This window comes from Anabrus simplex, chromosome 2 (genome assembly GCF_040414725.1).
Source record: "Anabrus simplex isolate iqAnaSimp1 chromosome 2, ASM4041472v1, whole genome shotgun sequence".
In the NCBI taxonomy this organism is placed as follows: domain Eukaryota; kingdom Metazoa; phylum Arthropoda; class Insecta; order Orthoptera; family Tettigoniidae; genus Anabrus; species Anabrus simplex.
The window spans coordinates 845,621,076-845,643,974 of record NC_090266.1 but is presented as its reverse complement, the minus strand read 5'-3'; the positions used below and the strand labels follow the sequence as shown (position 1 = coordinate 845,643,974).

Sequence of the window (22,899 nt, the reverse complement as noted above, 5' to 3'; positions counted from 1 at the left end):
TACACCTCTACGCCGCACATTTGAATTTTCCGCCGTAAAGTACTCCTCTACAGGAGAAACTCTGAACTTTAAAAAATGTATCAACTTGTAAGTTTTCTCAGAAGATGTCACTACCGGAAATTTTGTGATTACGAAGTTGTCAGTACTGTGTGGATTTCAACGTATTTTGTTTTATTGATCAAGAAGTGTGGACATTCTCTCATAGATGTCTCTACTGTAAAACTGGGATCATGCACCCTGGTGCGAAGTGAATGAACTTTCTTGAAGAAATTTTGTATTCAGATGTTTTTGTCTTTACCAAATTTTGTTCTTTCATTTGTGGGTTGGCAATATTAATCTTTCTTTCCGCCAGTTTTGAACTTAGCCAATCCCGAATTTCTTTAGTTAATTTTTGACCAATCATGTCTTTCTTCTTCGATTTTGATGTGTAACTCTAAGCTACCCAATAAAGTTGAGTGGGTGTGTCTTAATTATTCATGAAAGGTCTCGAATATTCCCTGAGTGTATAAGAACTGATGATTTTCACGGCTCCTCGCCACTCGAACAACATCTAGCCTAGTGTATGGAAGTGTAGCAGGGAGCGGGTAGCGCCTCTTCCTTCGGGCAGCAGCTCTTCAAAAGGTAATGGCCGTTTAACATCTTTATTTTCTTGCTAGCTCAGCAGTTTAATCCTCGGGGAAGGTCCGAAACCTTTAATATATAACCTATCTCTTGAAACATGTACATTCTTTCAGTCTTTGTAAAACTTCATATATCTTAACTGTGATTCGGGGATAGAGAGTACTTTACACTCTCGAGCTCCCCTTCATTTTGATTTGAGGTGACTACGTTTTCGTAACCGATTTTCTACTCTTCCTTAATGTGTTAAAATTTTTCTTATACGAGTCACCTCCCTAGTTTGGGAATAGCCCCTGTGTCATCGGCATAGTGCCTCTTGGGTTTTAAGATATGTATTGGGGAGTGCTAATTCACGCCTCCTTTCCTTTTTGCATTTAGGGCCATTTAAATTAACCTATTATTTTTCTATGAAGGCCCTGTAGGCTGGGTACGAGATACCCCGGGGTAACTCTTGTATGTTGTGCCTTGATGACAATTTATTGTAAGGTATGGTATTGCCTTCAATAGGCTTGATAAAATTGAGAGCGGGTCAGCTCTTTCTGACTTGGTAAAAGTGCCTCTAGGTGGCCTGATATGTTTTTTTGGAGCTAATGATCTTTGTATGAAGGGGTTTTCTGCCCTTTGAAAAAAAGGTGTGCCTTGGGAAAGTTGGGCTAGTAGTTCAAGGATTGTAAAATTGGGGCTCGAAGCCCAGAACATGTAAGGATCCCAAAAACTGTGCTCTCGTGCTCTTATTTGTAAAATTATACCTTGTACCTGATTAGTGGATAGTTGTTGAGTTGTTGTTATTTGTTGAAATTCTATGTAAAATTTGTTAAGTTTTTCTATTTTGAAAATATAACCTTTATTGAAATTTTAATTCATCTTTCGGCCTTGTAGTTAGACCCATTCCAGCCCGCACCTTCTTTCACCTCTACCTTCCACGGGTAAATCCGTAACAATGATAATCACAAACTCCTCCTTTTCATGCGGCTCACTTGATTGAGTCGCTGTCCTTCTGAGTCCGAGTTCGCAGGTTCAAATGCCGGCTTGGGTCGGTGGCCCTTAAAACGGTGTTGAAATGGCAACAGGTACATATAATTGGTTTCTGGAACATTAATTAAAGTTATACATACGAATATTTGCGTCACAATACTGTAACTTTATACTACTATATTCTGTATCCCAGGCTTGCGAGGGAAACTAATCAACAATTTGCTTTACGTCGCACTGACACAGATAGGTCTTATGGCGAAGGTGGAATAGGAAAGGCCTAGGAGTGGGAAGGAAGCGGCCGTGGCCTTAATTAAGGTGCAGCCCCAGCATTTGCTTGGTGTGAAAAGGGGAAACCATTTTCAGGGCTGCCAACGGTGGGATTCGAACCCACTACCTCCCGGATGAAAGCTCAAACCTTCGCGACCCTAACCGCGAGGGAAACTAGTAGGGCAAGCTAAACCCTACGTAGCATATGTTGTGACGTGTATTTTTCTTTATCGTCTTATACAATATCTACACCCATATCCATTACATTCTATATTTATTTATTTATTTATTTATTTATTTATTTATTTATTTATTTATTTATTTATTTATTTATTTATTTATTTATTATTGACTTTTTACAGTGGTGAAGTTAGAGCTCGAGACCCTTTCGTACACTTATCCACATAAAAATCAAATCTTAAATAAAATACTGAGATACCTAAAATAGTTAAAACTACATAAATTAATAGAATTGAAAATATATTTTAATAAAGTACTAAATTAATATTAAAAATAATTAGTATTAAAAACTCTTAAAATGACTAATCCTCAGGCACGCACACATTTGTACTTCAACGATTCAGTCAGCTGTCCTCAGCAGGTATTCTCGGCAGGTGACCTTAAATCTTGATAAAGAGCTAGTGTCTCTGACCTGAGCTGGCAGGGAATTCCATAATCTGGCGCCGGTCATCACAAGTGACCTATTACATTTATTTGTGCGGTGCAGTGGAATAGATAGAAAGCATCTATAGCGTGTATTTAAGTTGTGAAATGATGATAGAATGGTGAATTTAGAAGATATATACAGTGACTGACTTTCAGCTAACACTCTAAACACCATCGTTAAAGTGTGTAACTGCCGACGTTTAACAGGCTTCAGCCATGAGACAGCCTGATACTATGGGGTGTTATGAACATCGTACCAAATATTGTAAAAATATGCAGGCAGGAATTCAGTGCTCGTTGAAGTTTAATTGTTTCTTCTCTCGTCCCATCAACTAAAACAACGTCGCAATAATCAAAAATAGGGAGTATTAGTTTGGCCTTTAACTCAAATCGAAATACATCCCTCTGACGTTTAAGAGAGTGAAGCACTCCAAAAATATTTTTACGTATTTCTTTCGTGTGATCAGAACAATCGTTTCATTCATAATTACGCCGAGATTTTTTACCGTTTTACTGTAGGGAGTAATGTTACCATTCAGTAGAATATGCGAGATTGCGACATTGTTTGAGCAGCTCAGTAATTTTCGTGATCCAATTGTGATTGTCTGAGATTTTGTGCAGTTTGGTATAAGAGAAGTTCGTTGTGCATTTATACTGAGTCGTCAGAGGTCATTGTTAATACCTTGTCTTGCAGAGTCTATATATTTGAAGATCGTCAGCATAGAGGTGGTGTGTGTTATTTCCTGTCACAGATGGTACGTCGTTGATATAAATACAGAAAAGGGGCCTAGAATACTGCCCTGTGGGGCACCACAAAGTTTCATTATCCATTTAGAGGCCTTGTCGTTTCCAGTTACGCGCTGTTGACGGTTACTCAAATAAGAATTTTAAAAAATTAAATGCAGCCAGGGCGAAATTTAGCAGTTCCATTTTCTTTTCATTGTTGGAATTTCTATAGTGTCAAAGGCGCTACTGAAGTCAAGAAGAATAATTATAGTGAGCAGTCGTTTGTCCATCGCGTTTCTAATGTCTTCAGGAACCTTCAAAATTGCTGCCGCTGTACTGTAACCCTTCTTATATCCAGATTGCAAAGGGTCCAAAAGAGCATTTTTATTTAGGTATTCCAGAAATTGCTCGCATACATAACGTTCAAAGGCTTTAGAAAGCGCAGGGAGTATGAACGCAGGACGATAGTCAGAGGTGATTGTGGGTCTAAACTCTTAGGTAGCGGTATACTATTGGCTGTTTTCCAGACGGTAGGGGCATTTCCGTTTAGTAAACTGTAGTTAAGTGTGTGCGTCAGTATAGGCAGGACAGCACCCATCTATATATATATAAAATAAGAGTTTTGTCTGTACATTGCTCAGAATTTGAAAAGAATAGGATTTCTGTATCGCTCATGTCCACAGTAACAAGAAAATTGCATTTATTACTTTTCCGTAATGTCTGTCTGTCTGTCTGTCTGTCTGTCTGTCTGTCTGTCTGTCTGTCTGTCTGTCTGTCTGTCTGTCTGTACACGCATCACGAGAAACCGGCTGAAGAGAATTTAATGAAAATCGGAATGTAAAGTCGGGTGATGAACCGCTACAATCTAGGTTATAAATGATTTTAATCACGCTGAGTGAAATGGTAGTTTAGGGAAAGGCCTGAAATTTTATCCTCAAATATTTAAGTTATTAGTGGCCGTGTCTTAATGAAAATCGCTAGACAATGATGGGAAATAATTCGCTACAATATAGGCTATACACACTGCTAAAATGGTAGTTTAGGGGAAGGCCTAAAATTTAATTGTCAAATTTTTATTTTATTAGTGGTCGTATCTTCACGAAAATTGGTATGCAAAGTCGGGGAATAGGTCGCTATGATCTAGGCTATCAATAATGTTATTCGCACTGAGTGAAATGGTAGCTTAGGGGAAGGCCTGAAATGTAATCTATATATAAAATAAGTGTTTTGCCTGTGCATTGCTCAGAATTTGAAATGAATGATATTTCTGTATCTGTGATGTCCACAAGGATATTCATTTTTTACTTTTCCGTAATTTCTGTCTGTCTGTCTGTCTGTCTGTCTGTATGTACACGCATCAAAAGAAAACGGCTGAAGAGAATTTAATGAAAATCGGTATGTAATGTCGGGTGATGAACCACTGCAATCTAGGCTACAAATTATTTTATTCACGTTGAGTGAAATGGTAGGTTAAGGGAAGGCCTGAAGTGTAATTTTCAAATAAGTTATTTATGTTATTAGTGGTCGTATCGATAAATACTACATAACTAACATAACTTTAGTTATGTCGTAAGTTAGTAGGTAGTAGTTTTGTAGGAAGTTATTAAATTTCCGATCACTTATGTCTTATACATTGTTACCGTTCCGCATATAATCAGAGATATTCATGAATTTGGATTTTTGTTACTAAGTCCATATCAGCGCCGCATCACGAGAAAATGGGTAAACAGTATTTAGTGAAAATCGGTATGTAAAGTCTGAGAATAAGGAACTACAGTCTACGAAATAAATAATTTTGTAAGACATCCTAATATCACAGAGTCGAAAGAAAACTAATGTGAAGGCCTGCAATATAGAAAGCTCATAAACTTTATCAACTATAACATTACATTGACCATTGTTTGTTGTGATGTGCTTTTCGTCTTCTGTTTCCTCTCATCCCCGATAGATAGGATTATTGCAGCGTACCGAGGTTTTAAATTTGCTTGACGTCGCACCGACACAGGTAGGTCTTATGGCGACGATGGGATAGGAAATGAATAGTGGTGTGAAGGAAGTGGCCTTGGCTTTAAGGTACAGCCTGGTGTGACTAGTAATCTATATATATAAAATAAGTGTTTTGTCTGTACATTTCTCAGAATTTGAAGAGAATGGTATTTCGGTATCGGTCATGTCCACAGTAACAAGAAAATCTTTTTTTTTTACTTTCCCGTAATTTCTGTCTGTCTGTCTGTATGTATGTATGTATGTATGTATGTATGTATGTATGTATGTATGTATGTATGTATGTATGTATGTATGTATGTATGTATGTATGTATGTATGTATGTATGTATGTATGTATGTATGTACACGCATCACGAGAAAACGGCTGAAGAGAATTTAATGAAAATAGGAATGTAAAGTCGGGTGATGAACCGCTACAATCTAGGCTATAAACTATTTTAATCATGCTGAGTGAAATGGTAGTTTAGGGGAAGGCCTAAAATTTAATTGTCAAATATTTATTTTATTAGTGGTCTTATCTTCACAAAAATTAGTATGCAAAGTCGGGGAATAGGTCGCTATAATATAGGTTATCAATAATGCTATTCACACTGAGTGAAATGGTAGTTTAGGGGAAGCCTGAAATGTAATATATATATAATAAGACTTTTGTCTGTACATTGCTCAGAATTTGAAAAGAATGGTATTTCTGTATCGATCATGTCCACAGTAACAAGAAAATCCTATTTTATACTTTTCCGTAATTTCTGTCTGTCTGGCTGTCTGTGTCTGTTTGTATGTATGTATATACACGCATCACGAGAAAACGGCTGAAGAGAATTTAATGAAAATCGGAATGTAAAGTCGGGTGATGAACCGCTACAATCTAGGCTATAAATTATTTTAATCACGCCGAGTGAATTGGTAATTTAGGGGAAGGCCTGAAATTTAATTCTCAAATATTTATGTTATTAGTGGTCGTGTCTTAATGAAAATCGCTAGACAAAGATGGGAAATAAGTCGCTACAATATAGGCTATACACGCTGAGAAAAATGGTAGTTTAGGGGAAGGCCTAAAATTTAATTGTCAAATATTTATTTTATTAGTGGTCGTATCTTCACGAAAATTGGTATGCAAAGTCGGGGAATAGGTCGCTATAATCTATGCTATCAATAATGCTACTCACACTGAGTGAAATGGTAGTTTAGGGAAAGGCCTGAAATGTAATCTATATATATAAAATAAGAGTTTAGCCTGTACATTGTTCGGAATTTGAAATGAATGGTATTTCTGTATCTGTCGTGTTCACAGTAACAAGGAAATGCATTTTTTACTTTTCCGTAATTTCTGTCTGTCTGTCTGTCTGTCTGTCTGTCTGTCTGTCTGTCTGTCTGTCTGTCTGTCTGTCTGTCTGTATGTATGTATGTATGTATGTATGTATGTATGTATGTATGTATGTATGTATGCATGTATGTATGTATGATTGTACACGCATCAATAGAAAACGGCTGAAGAGAATTTAATGAAAATCGGTATGTAATATCGGGTGATGAACCACTACAAGCTCGGCTATAAATTATTTTATTCACGCTGAGTGAAATGGTAGTTTAGGGGAAGGCCTGAAATGTAATTCTCAAATAAGTTATTTATGTTATTAGTGGTCGTATCGATAAATCTGTATATATAAAATAAGAGTTTTGTCTGTACATTACTCAGAATTTGAAAAGAATTATATTTCTGTATCGGTCATGTCCACAGTAACAACGAAATGCATTTTTTACTTTTCCGTAATTTCTCTCTGTCTGTCTGTCTGTCTGTCTGTCTGTCTGTCTGTCTGTCTGTCTGTCTGTCTGTCTGTCTGTCTGTCTATCTGTCTGTCTGTACACGCATCACGATAAAACGGCAGAAGAGAATTTAATGAAAATCGGTATGTAATGTCGGGTGATGAACCACTGCAATCTAGGCTACAAATTATTTTATTCACGCTGACTGAAATGGTAGTTTAGGGGAAGGTCTGAAATGTAATTTTCAAATAAGTTATTTATGTTATTAGTGGTCGTATCGATAAATACTACATAACTAACATAACTTTAGTTATGTCGTAAGTTAGTAGTAGTTATGTAAGAAGTTATTAAATTTCCGATCACTTATGCTTATACATTGTTACCGTACCGCATATAGTCGGAGATATTCATGAATTTGGATTTCGGTTACTAAGTCCATATCAGCGCCGAGTCACGAGAAAATGGGTAAACAGAAGTTAGTGAAAATCGGTATGTAAAGTCTGAGAATAAGGAACTACAGTCTACGATATAAATAATTTTGTAAGACACCCTAATATCACAGAGTCGAAAGAAAACTATGTGAAGGCCTGCAATATAGAAAGCTCATAAACTTTATCAACAGTAACATTACATTGACCATTGTTTGTTGTGATGTGCTTTTTGTCTTCTGTTTCCTCTCATCCCGGATAGATAGGATTACTGCAGCATACTGAGGTTTTTTAAAATTTGCTTGACGTCGCACCGACACAGGTAGGTCTTATGGCGACCATGGGATAGCAAATAAATAGTGATGTGAAGGAAGCGGCCTTGGCTTTAAGGTACAGCCTGGTGTGAATGGTATGAAAATGGGAAACCACGGAATACCAACTTTTGCTTAACGTCGCACCGACACAGATATGTCTTATGGCGACGATGGGATAGGAAAGGTCTAGGAAGTGGAAGGAAGCGGCCGTGGCTTTAATTAAGGTACAGTCCCGGCATTTGCCTGGTGTGAAAATGGGAAACCACGGAAAACCATCGTCAGGGCTGCCGACAGTGGGGCTCGAACCCACTATCTCCTGAATACCATCTTCAGGGTTGCCGGCAGTGGGGTTCGAATCTACTATCTCCCGGATGCAAGCTCACAGCTGCGCGCCCCTAACCACACGGCCAACTCTCCTGGTCGTACCGACTGTAACAGCCTGCCTGTATATTGGTGGGAAGTAGCTGGGGTGTAAGATAACTTTCTTTTTTAGCATGCCATTCCTCTGGTTCATACATTTTCTGATATATCTGGTACGTAACACACTGTTTCATCATAGTATTCGAGCTATACAATCCCTAATCTGAGCCACTGATTGGAATGAGTAGTGTGCATATTTAACGGAATAATGGCAGAGGAGTGTTCACGGCAGTCTACGACCTGGTTATTCCAGCTCTGGAACTTTGGACTCTTAGATCTGCACCGTACTACTGTTCGTTGAAAGTGAGAAAGTGTGCGGTTTTTCATTTGATCGAGTACCGGTATTTTATATGATAACATTGCTTTCACTCGCTACATTCCTACTGACGTTTTTGTAATGACCTATGTTGAATTCAGTTAGGAAAACAACAAAGTCAGTCTTTCTGAGAATCCCGTAGCGAAGCACGGGTACATCAGCTAGTGTTATATACAAAAGGAATAGGAATATCATTTACACTTGTAGCCTTTGATTTAATCGAGTGCTAATCCTTCTTCACCTGATTTTCTGTGACGCTGGAAAATGTGAATGGTAGATTGGCTGGGGGGGGGGGGGGCGGCGGTGAGTCGGTGCAGTTAATTAGGGTAGGTTGAATATTTATTCTACTAAAGTAATTGTTCAGTTCGTCAGGTGGAATGTCAGGAGTTGTCTGTCTCTCTTAATGTTTTGCTATTCCCAGAGCTCTAAGTTGGTCCCATGCCCGATTAGAATTTAAGTTGTTTGCTGAATTCCGGAAATATGTACATTTTTATTTCTGACTAACTGCTTTGTGCGATTTTTAAGATGAGGTAAGATTCGACGTCTGTGTCATCTAGGGTTTGTTTACCATGGAAGGCAAAAAATCTTTATTTGACGCGCTCGCGCATGTGTGTATTCAGTGGCGTATGCTGGTATCAAGACGTGGGCTACCACTAGACTTAGGCTACCCCTTTTCGATTGGTTTAGGGAACATCAAGCCGTAAGCATTTTGAGCTGCAGCCAACAGCCAACGGAGCTGCCCGCTGCTTCACAAGCTACTGCCCTGGCCTCTGGCTCCGCCAATACTCAACAGCTGATCAATCGACTTGGTAGCCTAAGGTTTAGCACATTGAATTCCAGCTTTGAGGCTAAATGGATAGAATGCTTACCTTTGGTCCGACGGCCCCGGTTCAATTTTCAGGATCAACCACCTCATACTGTTAATTCCCCTGGCTTGGGAACTGGGTGTTTATGACGTCTTCGCCATTCATTTTATCCTTATTAGGTCACCACGAAGCCTATGTAGATGCCATGCACAATAATAATAATAATAATAATAATAATAATAATAATAATAATAATAATAATAATAATAATAATAATAATAATAATAATTATTATTATTATTATTATTATTATTATTATTATTATTATTATTATTATTATCATAATCGTTAAATAACAATGTTGAATTTTACAGCGGTCGTACCCAATGCGCAATGGTTAATTATCTTCCTCGGAAGATCAGTGGTGGTGTCCGACCCATGATCACGGGTTCGATTCCAACCAACAAAAGAGAACATTAAACCTGAAAGATGGCGTTTCATTTTAGCAGATCTACTAATAAAAAAAAACTATATTACTCCTATAACAGCAGCCCTGCAGTGTCTTTCTACAAGGATGTAGAAGTAAACGGGAGTGAAATACCAGCACTCTGTTATCTATATATGTAAGACAGAAGGCTGAGGTGAGGAAGTATATACGATGAGTAACGCATGGTGATAACAGTGGCGATCTGACAGACCGAAGCCTAGCGCAGCTATCCTCCGCCGGTCCACGCACCTGTAGGCAGACAGCAGCAAGCCGCGTGAGGCTTTTTTTTTTTTCGGGGGTGCACCCGAAACCCGCTCTCCCCGCGTGACCATCGACTCAATCTACATGGCCTCCGACATGCTATTATTTCTAAGAAGAAGAAAGAGATAGCAGGGAGGAGTGGGAAGTGATACAAGGAGTATCTGCCGGTTTCCGAGTCAGACTCGCTACCACGGCAAGAGTTTGTGTTAGGTATATGGTGTTGAAGTATGGTATTGAAGAGTCAGGGAAAAACCACATAGGCAGAAAGAAGAAAGAGCCTACATGTAAAACCTGACATCTTTTGATAGCACATGCAAGGATGTGGGCTGGAAAAAGACCAGAGGTTGTGTTAGTTAGGAACAGGTAACATGCAGAAAACATAAACCAATTCCTTGCCATTCCATCGCCTGGGGATCAGTCCGTCTGGGCACTGCTGTGACCAGCACGGTCCTTGCCGGCTGCGGAGCCATGCATCGAGTACCACTAGGGCCTGTCGCACGGCTCCACCTCCTTGGGGTACCTCGTACCCAGTCTCCGATCCCGGAGAATGAGGCCAAGCCCGCCGAGGCGGGGGCCTCCTGGAAGGGGGTGGGTCATGTCGCCGGGCCTCCTTCCTCTCTGCCCGCGCCATGGCCCTGTAGACTGGGCAACTGCCGTGGGAGGCCGGGTGGCCCCCCGCGCAATTGGCGCACACCGGCGCCTCCTTAAGTGTTGCGCAGGCCGTGTAGTGGTGATCACCACCACAGCGGTTGCACTTCACTTGAAGTCCACAGCTAACTTGACGGTGGCCCCACCTCAGACAGCGGAAACACTGCAAGAGCTGCTGAGGGGGACGTTTTACTCTCACCTGACTGCCGCTACCCGCTGAGGTCCTCTCCTGATTGGCTCCTCGGTTGACTGCTGTCCTGGGAGCAGTCTTGGGTTGCGGCTGGGCGGCCCTCTCCTGGTGGGCTGGCGTCGCCTTCTGCTTCGTTGTCCGGCGCCGTCTTCTTCTTCTTCCCGGGCGTGTCTTCTCGGCAGGGGAAGAGGCCTCGTCCTGGTGACCCTCCTCCCTGCCTGGTGACCCCAGGGTAGCTGATGGCTCCGCTGCGTCGCCGTCTTCTTCCTTCTCCTGGCTGGCGGCGGCGGCGTCGGTCGGTGCTAACGCTTGACTGCGTTCCCTGTCCTGTGGGGCGCACATCGAGGTCTGCAGCTCGATAGACGTGCTGGCAGGCTGGGCCTGGACATCAGCCTCAGAACGCCAGGGGGCGTCTTCCTCCACTGAAGTCGCACAGTCGCGGCGCCAGAGGGCGTCATGCCCCACCTCCGTGGTGGCGTCGCTGGTCGCCGGCTGGGTGGCCAGGACTAGGTCGGTGTTAACCGCCCTATTCCTTAGCCTCCTCGGCGTCTCCCTGGTCTCCGTCGCGGCCCTGACTGCGCCGGAGTTCATCCCTGGCACTCCGTCCCTCCCTGGTAGAAGGATGACCTGGAACAGAGAAGAAAGCTCCCTCTCTGCGTCGCGCATCCGCTCCTGGTCGTGATGCCGGATAATGAGGCCTCCTGGTAGGAAGCTCTCGACGGCCATGGTTGTCAAGATGATCCTGCCTCCTCGGCGAGGGCGCCGCATTCTGCCAGGACGAGGCCCCGTTCAGAAGTTACAGGGCGCCCCGGCCTGTAGTACACGAGCAGCGCTTCGTGCGCCGGGTCGGTGTAGCCTTCGGAAAAGAAGAAGCCGTTAGGGGGGTCACACCCGTCCCGGTACGGCTCCGTCTCCACCTCGATCTCCGACTCCTCCTGCGGCAGCTCCGGCTCGGGTGCCGGGGTCTCCGGCACTGTTTCCAGCGTCTGCGGCTCTGTGTTGCTCTCCGGTGTCGGTGTCGTGCCGGTGAAGAGATCTCGGAGTAGGAGCCCGATCGCCACCGCCCGTTCCTGTGTCGTCATCGTGTCCGCCTGGTTGTCCATCCTGGTCCTCCTGTAATAAACTCTGAAAGAGAAAGAGCGAGCACTGAGAAGTGCTCAGCTCAGACAAATGCTCTTCCGAAGTCGTACTAATAAGTACAGCTGCCTGGTTAGCACCCGAGAAGTACTGAGCGCCTGGCAAGGAGAGAGAGCGCAGCGAGAGGCACGTACATCCTTTCACTTCGGCAGTCAGCTCGTCCGTCCGCGTGAGGCGAGTCGATGGGAAGGGACGAGAGTCTGGGCTGCAATATCAGTCTCCAAGCCTTGTTCTCAGAAATACGTGCGACGTGTTTTCTCATTGCTTTCAAGGTTTGCAAATGGAACAATGTGTCAGATGCTTACAATATAATGTGCTTTAGATTTCCATCGCTCGCATTTAAGGTTTGGGCTTCACTGATAGCCTTGGTAGCCCTCAGTAAACGCCACTGTGTGTATTTCTTTTCCGCATTATTTGTATAAAATGTCACTTCTTGATAGCTTATCAATGACCATTATTATAATAAAATTACCGTATTTATTCTAAACCAGAATAATGCATCTTTACACAAACGGTTTATTCTTGCATTCATTTCACTTGTAATCGGAAAATATGAATTACTGGAGTTATGTTGGGATGGGAGTAACCGAGGTTGGCGGTGGGGGGGGGGGGTTCTGTCGTCCAAGGAGTCCAGATACCCCAGGAGTTTTAACGAATGTACTTTTATTAAGCGTTTTACTGTATATATAATACATATTACTATTTGCTTCCGGAGTCCGACTCATTGGCTGAATGATCAGTGTTGAGGCCTTCGGTTCAGAGGGTCCCTTGTTCGATTCCCGGCCCGGTCGGGGATTTTAATCGCATCTGATTAATTCTGGCTCGGGGACTAGGTGTGTGTCCCAACACATTAATCTTCATATTCAGACAACATACTACACTACCAACCACCAAAGAAACATAGAACAGTGATTACATTCCTACATATAGGGTTGGCGTGGGGAAGGGCACCCGGCTGCAAAACAGGGCCAAATCCAGATCTGCGAAACGGATCGCACCCGCGACCCAACAGATGTGGGAAGAGCGGAAGAAGAAGAAGAAGAAGAAGACAAATATTACTATTACCTTCTGGAATCCGCGCGATTCCACAACTCTTACTTGGATCCAAGGACACTCATTTCCTTTTTGGGTGTTCTATACCACCTAACCACTGGAAGTTTGGACACCTATCAAAATAAAATTCTGGATGAAGAACTACCTTAATGGGCCCCACCCAAACTGAAATCCTGGCTACGCTACTGGCGGATAGTACATGTTCATTGTGCCGGCTCACACAATTTCAGCATCGAAGTCCATGATGTCGGCGCATTCAGGCAATATGAAGTTGCGGTAATAATTCCTGGAGGTTTTCCTGGAAATCCTTCCTCGTTGATCCATAACTGAGGATTTGGCTCTCGTAGTCAGACTGAATCTAAAATTGCAATTAGAGGTTTGCTCCACTTGTATTACCTCACTAAATTGTGCACTATCTTACTTAACTTGTTTAACACTCGAAGCAACGCTGTACAACATTCAATGTCCTATTTCTCTGGCACCATGGAATAATGTACCATACATCTACTACTTTTTAAACCTTGGATTAAATGTCCTACAATTGCTCAACACGTCGTTAACTACTCATGTTGTCACTCATTCTCACACCCTGTAGTAGTCTATGTCGTACGTCTTCACAAGTTCACTCGGGAAAATTTTCTCTTCTCGACGGCTTAAACTGTTCCAAGTGTACTTCGGAATGAAATTGTTCACATGAAATCGTGGAATAATTCTCGAATTCAAAGTCAGAATACGAACTCTTTATGCTATCTTTCAAGCCAAGTCCACAAGACTAGATAAATGCACTCGAAGTTCCCAAACATATTATTTCCGACGAAGTCGTATCAGGTACGCTCTCTCTAAAGTCCAAGTTTGTCCCTAGACATCTTTTTCCTCATAAAGTACTAGAATATGAGACTTTTCTTGACCTTACAAAAATATTGTGTATGCTCTCTCACACTGCTCTTACTTGTCGCTCCTTCACACACACACTGTGGAAAAGTTCATCCCTCGACCAACGAACAAGTAAAATATGACGTAATCGACAGATTATGATTTCTTTTGGTCGAAAATAATGCTAAAATGTGTTTTGTCCTTTCTTGCAAGTGTACGGATTATTCCAGAATTCTCTCACCCCTTCTCCAACTTTCTGCTGCATTACGAGCGCTCCCGAGGCCGAGGAGAAAGACCTGATGCCTGGTCCGTACGTATGCATGAAAAATTCACGCGAATTAAAGCAAATCTTCATTTATTCTTATAAGGTACCATTTGGACGGGTACAATATGTCCATTTACTGGAAAACTTACGAGAAGATCCAGATGATTTTCGTAATTATTGAAGAACGGACGAAAACTCACATATCGGATTACTTCCTTTGCTTACCCCTCTAATTGAACGTCAATGTACTGTGAGGCGCGTGTCTATATCTCCACTCGAAAGACTGAGTTTCACTTTAAGGTTTTTAGCCACAGGAAAATCGTGTAGAGATAGCAATTTCTCATCAAGCTTTGTCTATAAAAATTCCGCAGCCATTTACAAGGTTTTATGCAAAGAATTTATGAAGGTGAGTTAATGTTTATTACAGGCAAAGTTATTTCAATGGTGTCCGCCTCTGTGGTTTTTTTTTGTTTTTGCTAGTTGCTTTAAGTCGCACCGACACAGATAGGTCTTATGGCGACGATAAGGACGGGAAAGGGGTAGGAGTTGGAAGGAAGCGGCCGTGGACTTAATTAAGGTACAGCCCCAGCATTTGCCTGGTGTGAAAATGGGAAACCACGGAAAACCATTTTCAGGGCTGCCGACAGTGGGATTCGAACCTACTGTCTCCCGTCTCCCGAATACTGGATACTGGCCGCATTTAAGCGACTGCAGCTATCGAGCTCGGTCCTCTGTGGTTTAGTGGTTAGTATGATTAGCTCTCACCACCGGAGGCCCGGGTTCGATTCCCGGCTATGCCACGATATTTGACAAGTGGTGCGAGGGCAGGAACGGGGTCCACTCAGCCTCGGAAGGTCAACTGAGTAGAGGTGGGTTCGATTCCCACCTCAGCCAACCTGGAAGTGGTTTTCCGTGGTTTCCCACTTCCCCACCAGGCAAAGGCTTGGATGGTACCTAACTTAAGGCCTCGGCTGCTTCCTTCCCTCTTCCTTGTCTATCCCTTCAGATCTTCCCATCCCCCTCAAGGCCCCTGTTCAGCATAGAAGGTGAAGCCGCCTGGGCGAGGTACTGGTCATCCTCCACAGTTGTATCCCCCGACCCTGAGTCTGAAGCTCCAGGACACTGCTCTTGAGGCGGTAGAGGTGGGATCCCTCGCTGAGTCCGAGTGAAAATCCAACCCTGGAAGGTAAGCAGAAAAAGAAGAAATTAAAATTTCAATGGTTTTCAGAGAACTGTTGTTATAAGCAGCCACTTCGGAAGGTATTTGCCTTGTAGGTAAATATACAGGGTAAACAAAAAATGCCGCACGTGGAGGTCGGCATGCGGTTCCTTGTCGAAATTCACGAGAAATATTGATCTTGAAAAACCTAGTCCCACCAATAGGTTTAATAGAAATGCGAGTTAAGAAACTCGGCTCTGGCAACGTAACGGCGTGCAGCGTGGCCAAGCACAAGTCAAATGAACTAGGCGCCTTGCCGGAGCTGTCTCATTAGCTCAGTGACACGAGGTAATACCATAAGTGCCGGTTGTGCGGACGCGCCGATGTTCGAGTCACCTTCGCCCCAACTTTTTTCAGTTAATATTTCAAATTGTAACCAGTGTACACCATAGTGGATACAGTAACATCGTCTCTGTCCAATGCGAAACAAGGAAACACAATACAGTACAGTAGGTATGCTACACTGGATTGCCCATTATGCTACTCACAATAATTCTATAGTGTACGTGTGACGACCCGTCCTATCTTCACAGAGCCGGTACGTACACTTACGAGCAACGTTCTCTTCACAGCAACGCATCACAACTGCATTCACCATTGGCGAAGCAGCATGCACGTGAGCTATTAGGTCTTGTACATCCATGGGTAGAGTGCTATATAAGGAAAGATCTTCATTGGGGTAATCACATAAATACGATTTTAAATAAAGAGTACAGATCTCTGCACATGGTTATGGGGGTATTTAGGGGTTGTAGTAAGGATGTAAAGGAGAGGGCATATGAGTCTCTTAAGACTCCAACTAGAGTATGGTTCCAGCGTATGGGACCTTCAGCAGGATTACTTGATTCAAGACCTGGAAAAAATCCAATGGGAAACAGTCGATTTGTTCTGAGCGATTTCCGACAAAAAAGTAGCGTTACAAAAATGTTGTAAAGTTTGGGTTGGGAAGACTTGGGGGAAAGGAGACGAGTTGCTCGACTAAGTGGTATGTTCCGAGCTGTTAGTGGAGCGATGGCGTGGGAGGACATCAGTAGACGAATAAGTTTGAGTGGTGTCTTTAAAAGTAATGAAGATCACAATATGAAGATAAAGTTGGAATTCAATAGGAAGGGGAGTTAGGGATTGGAATAACTCACCAAGGGAGATGTTCAATAAATTTTCAATTTCTTTGCAATCATTTAAGAAAAGGCTAGGAAAACAACAAACTTGAACGTCTGTCGACTGACTTAGAACATCGCTTGTTGTGAAATATGAAGCTGAAACACTACACAAGGGTCATCTGCCCAGAAGCCCTGTATGCCATGGAATACCTCTCACTAAATAGAAGAAGCCTGATTGAGAAGATGGAAGTCAGAGAGAGAAGAATTCTCACAAGGAGGGTTCTCGGCAGTTGTTTCTGAGAATAGAACAAAACCTGGGTGACTGCCCTAAATGCAGATCAGTAGTGATTAATTCAAAGCGACCAGCTTGCATATGCAAATACTTCGCCACTTGCTGGAGCATACTTTGCCGGACCCTACGCAACACACCTGCATCCACCATTGCCGATGCAGCATGTACGTGAGCTATTAGGGCTTGTACATCCATGGGTGGAGTACTATAAACATGTTCCTCTAAGTGTCCCACAAATAAAAATCTAGTGGATTAAGGTCGGGGGAACGTGGAGGCCAGAACATTGGACATCCACGACCAATCCATTTCCCTGGAAACGCTTCATTTAACCAGTTACGCACAGTCATTCTAAAGTGTGGCGGTGCACCAGCATGCTGAAACCATAGCTGTCGCCGAACACCAAGTGGAACGTTTTCTAAAGCGTCAGGCATATTATTGCCCAGAAACGTACGATAGCGGGGCGCATTCAACTTCTTCGGCAATAGGTAAGAGCCTAAAGCACTCCTCTCACGATTCCAGCCCACAGGTTTATGCTAAAGCGTGCCTGAAAGCCACGTTCATGTGTGACATGTGGGTTGTGGTCAGACCAATAATGGCTGTTGGGATGTTTGAAAATACCTTCCCGAGTGAAGCTACATTCGTCTCTCCATATCACATTCTTTATAAAATGTTCGTTATCTTCAACTTGTTGCAAAAGCCATTCATAGAATCGTACTCGTTGAATGCGGTCTTCTGGCCCCTGGTGTTGAGTTAACCTGTAATGATATTGATGCAGTTTTTCGTCGTGCAACACGACACAGCACGTCAACAACCAGCGGTTGAGATACCTGGAACTGCCTTGCAATATCACGGGTACTTCGCCGAGGTGATTGGTGAACGGCTTCAAGAACGTCGTCCTCTATTTGTGGAGTATGTCTAGTCCTTTGACGACCTCTGTCCACTACTTGTGGACGAAGATTACTGGTTTCCCGCAGGCGTTACTCAAGGCGGCTGAGAACATTCTTATCAGGATGGCGCCTTTGAGGGTACCGTGCTGTATACTCACGAGCAGCAGCGGAGGCTTGGTTACCGGATGCACCCAACACTGAAAGCATATCGACGTTTTCTCCGTTTGTGTACTCCATCAGGAAGCCACCCTACATGCACTTGACAGGAACAGTTATGGTTGTGCATTGCGTCGTTAGTCGACTCATACATTCAGTTGAATGGATCACACTGTCATGTGTTCGAATATTGTCCTATGACAACAGGATGTCATGTTTACAAACGCAGTTACAGGACGGGAACTAGGGACCTGACGTCATACACACAAAAGAAAAGAAACAACCTGACGTAGATTCGATCCGTAGGTCCATGGTGCATGTGGGTTTGATAACCCAGCAGTCTACTCAGTGAGCTGCGACGGCGGATACCGTAGAGCGGAATGATGCACCTTTCCCTATTACATTTCGATGCGCTGCAGGATGTGATAGTGTTGCCAGCTTCTCGTTTACGACTCGGTTTCAAACAGCACCAGATCCGATTTGGCTATAGAAACTTTTGTCTTGCAATGGGATGAGGAATCACCTGCCGACCTCCAAGTGCGGCATTTTTTGTTCACTCTATATACAACAATTTCTGTTCATGTTCCTTAATTCTGCTTGAAGGACAGTCTCATTAATTATTTTTTTATACGTATATGCGTTAATCTTTCGGTGAATGTCCAAGCTTATGAGCAATATTTTGGCCATAGATTCCGTGTTGATCTTCAGCTCTACTTCCCGTCAATTATTTTCCAATAAAAGTTAGTATGTTGTCCCTGACTGGGGGAGAAGTGTTTTCTATTCATTCATTCATTAGTATACCGTCTACTTCTCTTTCTCTTGAGTTGTCTGGCGGTAAGTATGTGCTTGGCGTAGGAGATAATACGCCTGGGTCAGTAGGTGGACGATCCATTACAGAATTGCTTGCTGATGATTGTGAAATGTATAGAAGTTTGTGCGAATTTACTCGCGTTGTGTAGACGCTGCACAGTACTCCGTCTGTTACGTGCAAACTGGTACCGCGTAAGTTAGTCGCTGACACGTGGACTGTCCCTAATATTTTCATACATCTCTTTTGACTGTAGAATGGTAGCATGTTAAAAGCACTGATTAATGCTCCGGAAACTGCAGGGAGTCCAGGTAGCTGTCGTAGCTGTCAGTTAACTCGAGTCACCCGTCAATTCGTCGCATAATCAACGTTGCAAGGGAAGTATCTCAACTTTCTTCCCAAACTCATTAGCGAGAGCAAGTGGACGATTCAAAATTTCCTTGCCCTAATGTGGCTATATTTCTTGTTATTATTTTGCTCTCGGTTGTTTTTATCCTCCTTCCAGTACAATGCATCTCGCAGCTGACCTGATGGAACCAGTATTTTGAGTTTCTTTTTTAAGCCTTATTGTAATTCCCGACTTGGGAGTTTGAAGCCTACCGAACTCACCGTTTTAAGGGGACTTAGCATCTACGAGGACATTTTTTGTGGAGAAAAAGGCACTCTGCGCCCTAAGATCATCTTTCTGATTGCGGTAGGACCGGGGGGTAGGGAAGCATAAAACGCCTTGCCCCCACCAAATATGCGCCACTGCGTAGGAGAAATAGAGGAACTAAAAGTGTACATAACGTACCTAAAAATAAAGACCCAGGGCTTCCTAATATACACGAGAACTTTTACGATTGAGGAACTTCGTTTCGAAATACAATTAGCATTCATAATAAGCTACAGTAGACTAATTACTGATCTAGAGCAAAGGTGATGGCCAGACAAACGGCCAGATTTCTAGTCTACGGATTCGATGATGACAAACTACGAAACATTGTAACACGAAGATTTTCATTGGCTTTTATTTTAAGATCTGCAAACCAAAATTTACCATGTCTCCACACATGACTGTGTATTTGAACGGTGTGATCGTATGCGGTAGATATCATGTGATTTTGTGCCCCAACAGAGGAACATCTATATTACACTTCTGCTCAGACAAATAAATCTATTTCATGGATTATCTCTGTAATTACTCTTAATTTTTCTTTCTTTTGTCATTTGCTGTAATGTTTTCGTTAGATGATGCGGGATTTGTATATATTCAGATTTTGTCGTTTTTAGGGCTAGTGAAGTGTTTGGTTGATGTTTGTTCCTGGAACTGATATGGGTCGTCGTTTAAATCTCTCCGGGAATGTTATCACCAAGAATGTAAACAGATATTAACACGTGATATCTTGTCATTCTATCCTGTCTGTTGTAAAGTGCAAATGATATATACAGTTTATATGTGTTCGCTGATTTAATGTTAAGCCATCACATACCTAAGTTAGTAGTTTTAGGCTAGCTGGTGTAATTTTAGGTTAAGTGATAGTGCAAATATTGAAGTGTGTGCGTTTGTATTTTAGTGGACTTTCTTAAAAAAAAAAAAAAATGCATACGGCCTTGAAGAATTTCGTGAAGAAATGCAAGGATTCCCTAGAATTCATTAATTATGAAAAGAAGACTGAAAAATGTGACAAACCGGTAGACCAAGCGACTGAGCAGTCTCAGAGGCATTTATTCGAATCCCCGTCATTTAATGAACGCTGCGTGGATTCACCCCCAAATCCTGAAGATTTGGAGCCATTTGTGCAAGTGGACGATTCAAGATTTCCTTGCCCTAATGTGGCTATATTTTTGGTTATTATTTTGCTCTCCGTTGTCTTTATCCTCCTTCCAGTTGTGTATTTATTACACTGCTTTGACTTGCTGAGTGCACATTGGCCAGAGGAACAGTTTCGACGGGTTTTAACAGATCACAGTCATTCAAACCCGGGGAAGGTAGCAATTCATTCAGAATCTGCAGAGTGCCAAAATAAGTCTGATGGAAAGAATACCCTTGCTAATAATTACTTTGAACGTACATCTGAAACAACTTTTCTCCAGTGTTCGAACATTCCTGATATAATGAAATTTGACTGTTATCCAGAATCAGGTGCTACTGAACCACTGTGCAAACAACGTGGCTGCTGTTGGCTTCCTCGAAAGTGGGAAGATACCACCATTCATTCTGATGTAACTGTAGGTGTGCCATATTGTTTTTACCCAATGAACTATGGTGGTTATAAATTTCTCAATATTTCAAAGATAGCTTATGGGATGACAGCATATTTAGAACGAACTTTTAAGTCTCCATATCCTGATGATATAAAAGTATTAAGAATGGACGTAAAATATGAGACTCAGTATTCTCTTCATATCAAGGTAAGAGATATGATGATGGTAAGCTATATTTTATTGAAATTCGTTGGTCATGTTATGAAAATGAATAAATATTTTAATGATGAGCCAAAGTATAAGTTTAGTTATGTGTGTGAGGAAAGTCGATCACTATAGTAGTAAAATATATCATTTTGGCCCCCCCGCAACAGCAGCACACGCTACATTTGATTGTGGACAAAACTTAATATGTTTATGTCTGGAATACAGCACACGTCATGACACTTTTAAACTTTATGGTTTCTTTATTTTATAATGAATGAATAATAAGTTACTACATCGTATGTGTGCTGTGCGGTAAAGGTTGTGACACATACTAAAGTGCACGGAAAGAACAAAGTTGATCACAGACTACAGTTAGGTCTAAGATTCTGTACTTTGCTCAACTGAGTGCACCTTAGCATAGGTTATGGGCTTTTGCTGGAAAGACCTAGTGTTTATAGTGTAAGAGTTCCAGCCTGGCTGCTTCATACTGTACAGCAACCTATTCCAAGTGTCTTGTCCATTGTTCAAATCTTTAAGCATTCTTTAGCTAACTGCTGTACAACTTCTTTATTATAAATTTTGTTGTTGTTTGGGTCATCAGTCCAAGTACTCATTTAATGAAGCTGTCCTTGCCACCTTATCGCGCTGACCTTTTCATGTTTACATAACTAAGTTACTACATCGTACATGTACTCTAATCAGTTTTTCATATTCATACTTTTTCCACCCCTGCTATTTTTACTGCCTATACTACCCCCAACTGAACAAGTCCTGAGTGTCTCTAGATCTGTCCTATCATTCTATCTCTTCTTGTGGTAAAATATCACCAAATCATTCTCCTCTCATCAATTCGACCCGGTATCATTTCATTCGTGATTCGATCTACCCATCTCAGTTTCAGTATTCTACTGAAACGGCCACATTTCAAAGGCTTCTATTCTATTTCTTTCTGAGCTAGTTATCGTCCATGTTTCACTTCCATACTATGCCACACTCCTGATTAAGGTCTTCAAAAATATCTTTCTAATTCTTATATAATCTAATTCCTATATCAGTGTTTGAAGTGTTTTCTTATGAAAGGCCTTTGTTGCTTGCACTAGTCTGCATTTTATGTCCTCTTACTTCTGCCATCATTAGTTATTCTACTACCCCGTTAACAGTGTTCATCTACTTCCTTTAAGATTTCTTTTCACTATAAAATATTTCCTGCATCACCTGATTTCGTTCGACTGCACTCCATTACTTTTGTTGTGGATTTATTTTCATCTTGCAATACTTCTCCAAGACTGTGTCCATACCATTCAGCATTTTCTCCAGATCTTCTGCAGACTCAGATAAAATAACATTATCGGCTAACCTTCGAGTTTTGATTTTCTCTCCTTGGATTGTAATTCCTTTTCCAAATTCCTCTCTGATTTCCTTTATCACCTATTCTATATAAACATTGAAAAAGAGTGGGGACAAACTGCAGCCTTGCCTCACTCCTTTCTAGATTGCTGCTTCTTTTTCATGGCCTTCAATTCGTATCACCACAGTCTGATTTTTGTACAGATTGTAGATAATTCTTTCTCGGCATCTGATCCTGATCACCTTTAGAATCTCAAATAGCTTGGTCCAATCAGCATTATTGAATACCTTTTGTAGATCTACGAATGCCATGTATGTGGGCTTGTATCACTTAATTCTGTCCTCTAAGATCAGATGGAAGTCAGGATTGCTTCACTTGTTCCTACATTTCTTTTGAATCCAAACTGATCTTCTCTCAACTCCAGCTTCCTCATTTCTTTCCATTCTTCTGTAAATAATACGTGTTAAATTTTGC

At 42.0% G+C, this 22,899-nt stretch overlaps 1 protein-coding gene across 3 annotated transcripts in view; it reads left to right on the top strand.

The window, feature by feature from the left end:
* Positions 1 to 19,733: 19,733 nt before the first annotated feature.
* Positions 19,734 to 22,899, top strand: part of LOC136864504 (lysosomal alpha-glucosidase) — a 350,034-nt gene continuing 346,868 nt past the window's right edge. For 2 of the 3 annotated variants that reach the window (XM_067141562.2, XM_068226301.1), the window contains exon 1: positions 20,005 to 21,077. In XM_067141562.2, coding sequence (XP_066997663.2) covers positions 20,265 to 21,077 — 813 coding nt within the window. In that variant the 5' untranslated portion in view covers positions 20,005 to 20,264. Of the gene's footprint in view, positions 19,860 to 20,004; positions 21,078 to 22,899 lie in introns of those variants that run through there. The other variant, XM_068226300.1, reaches the window with a different exon arrangement.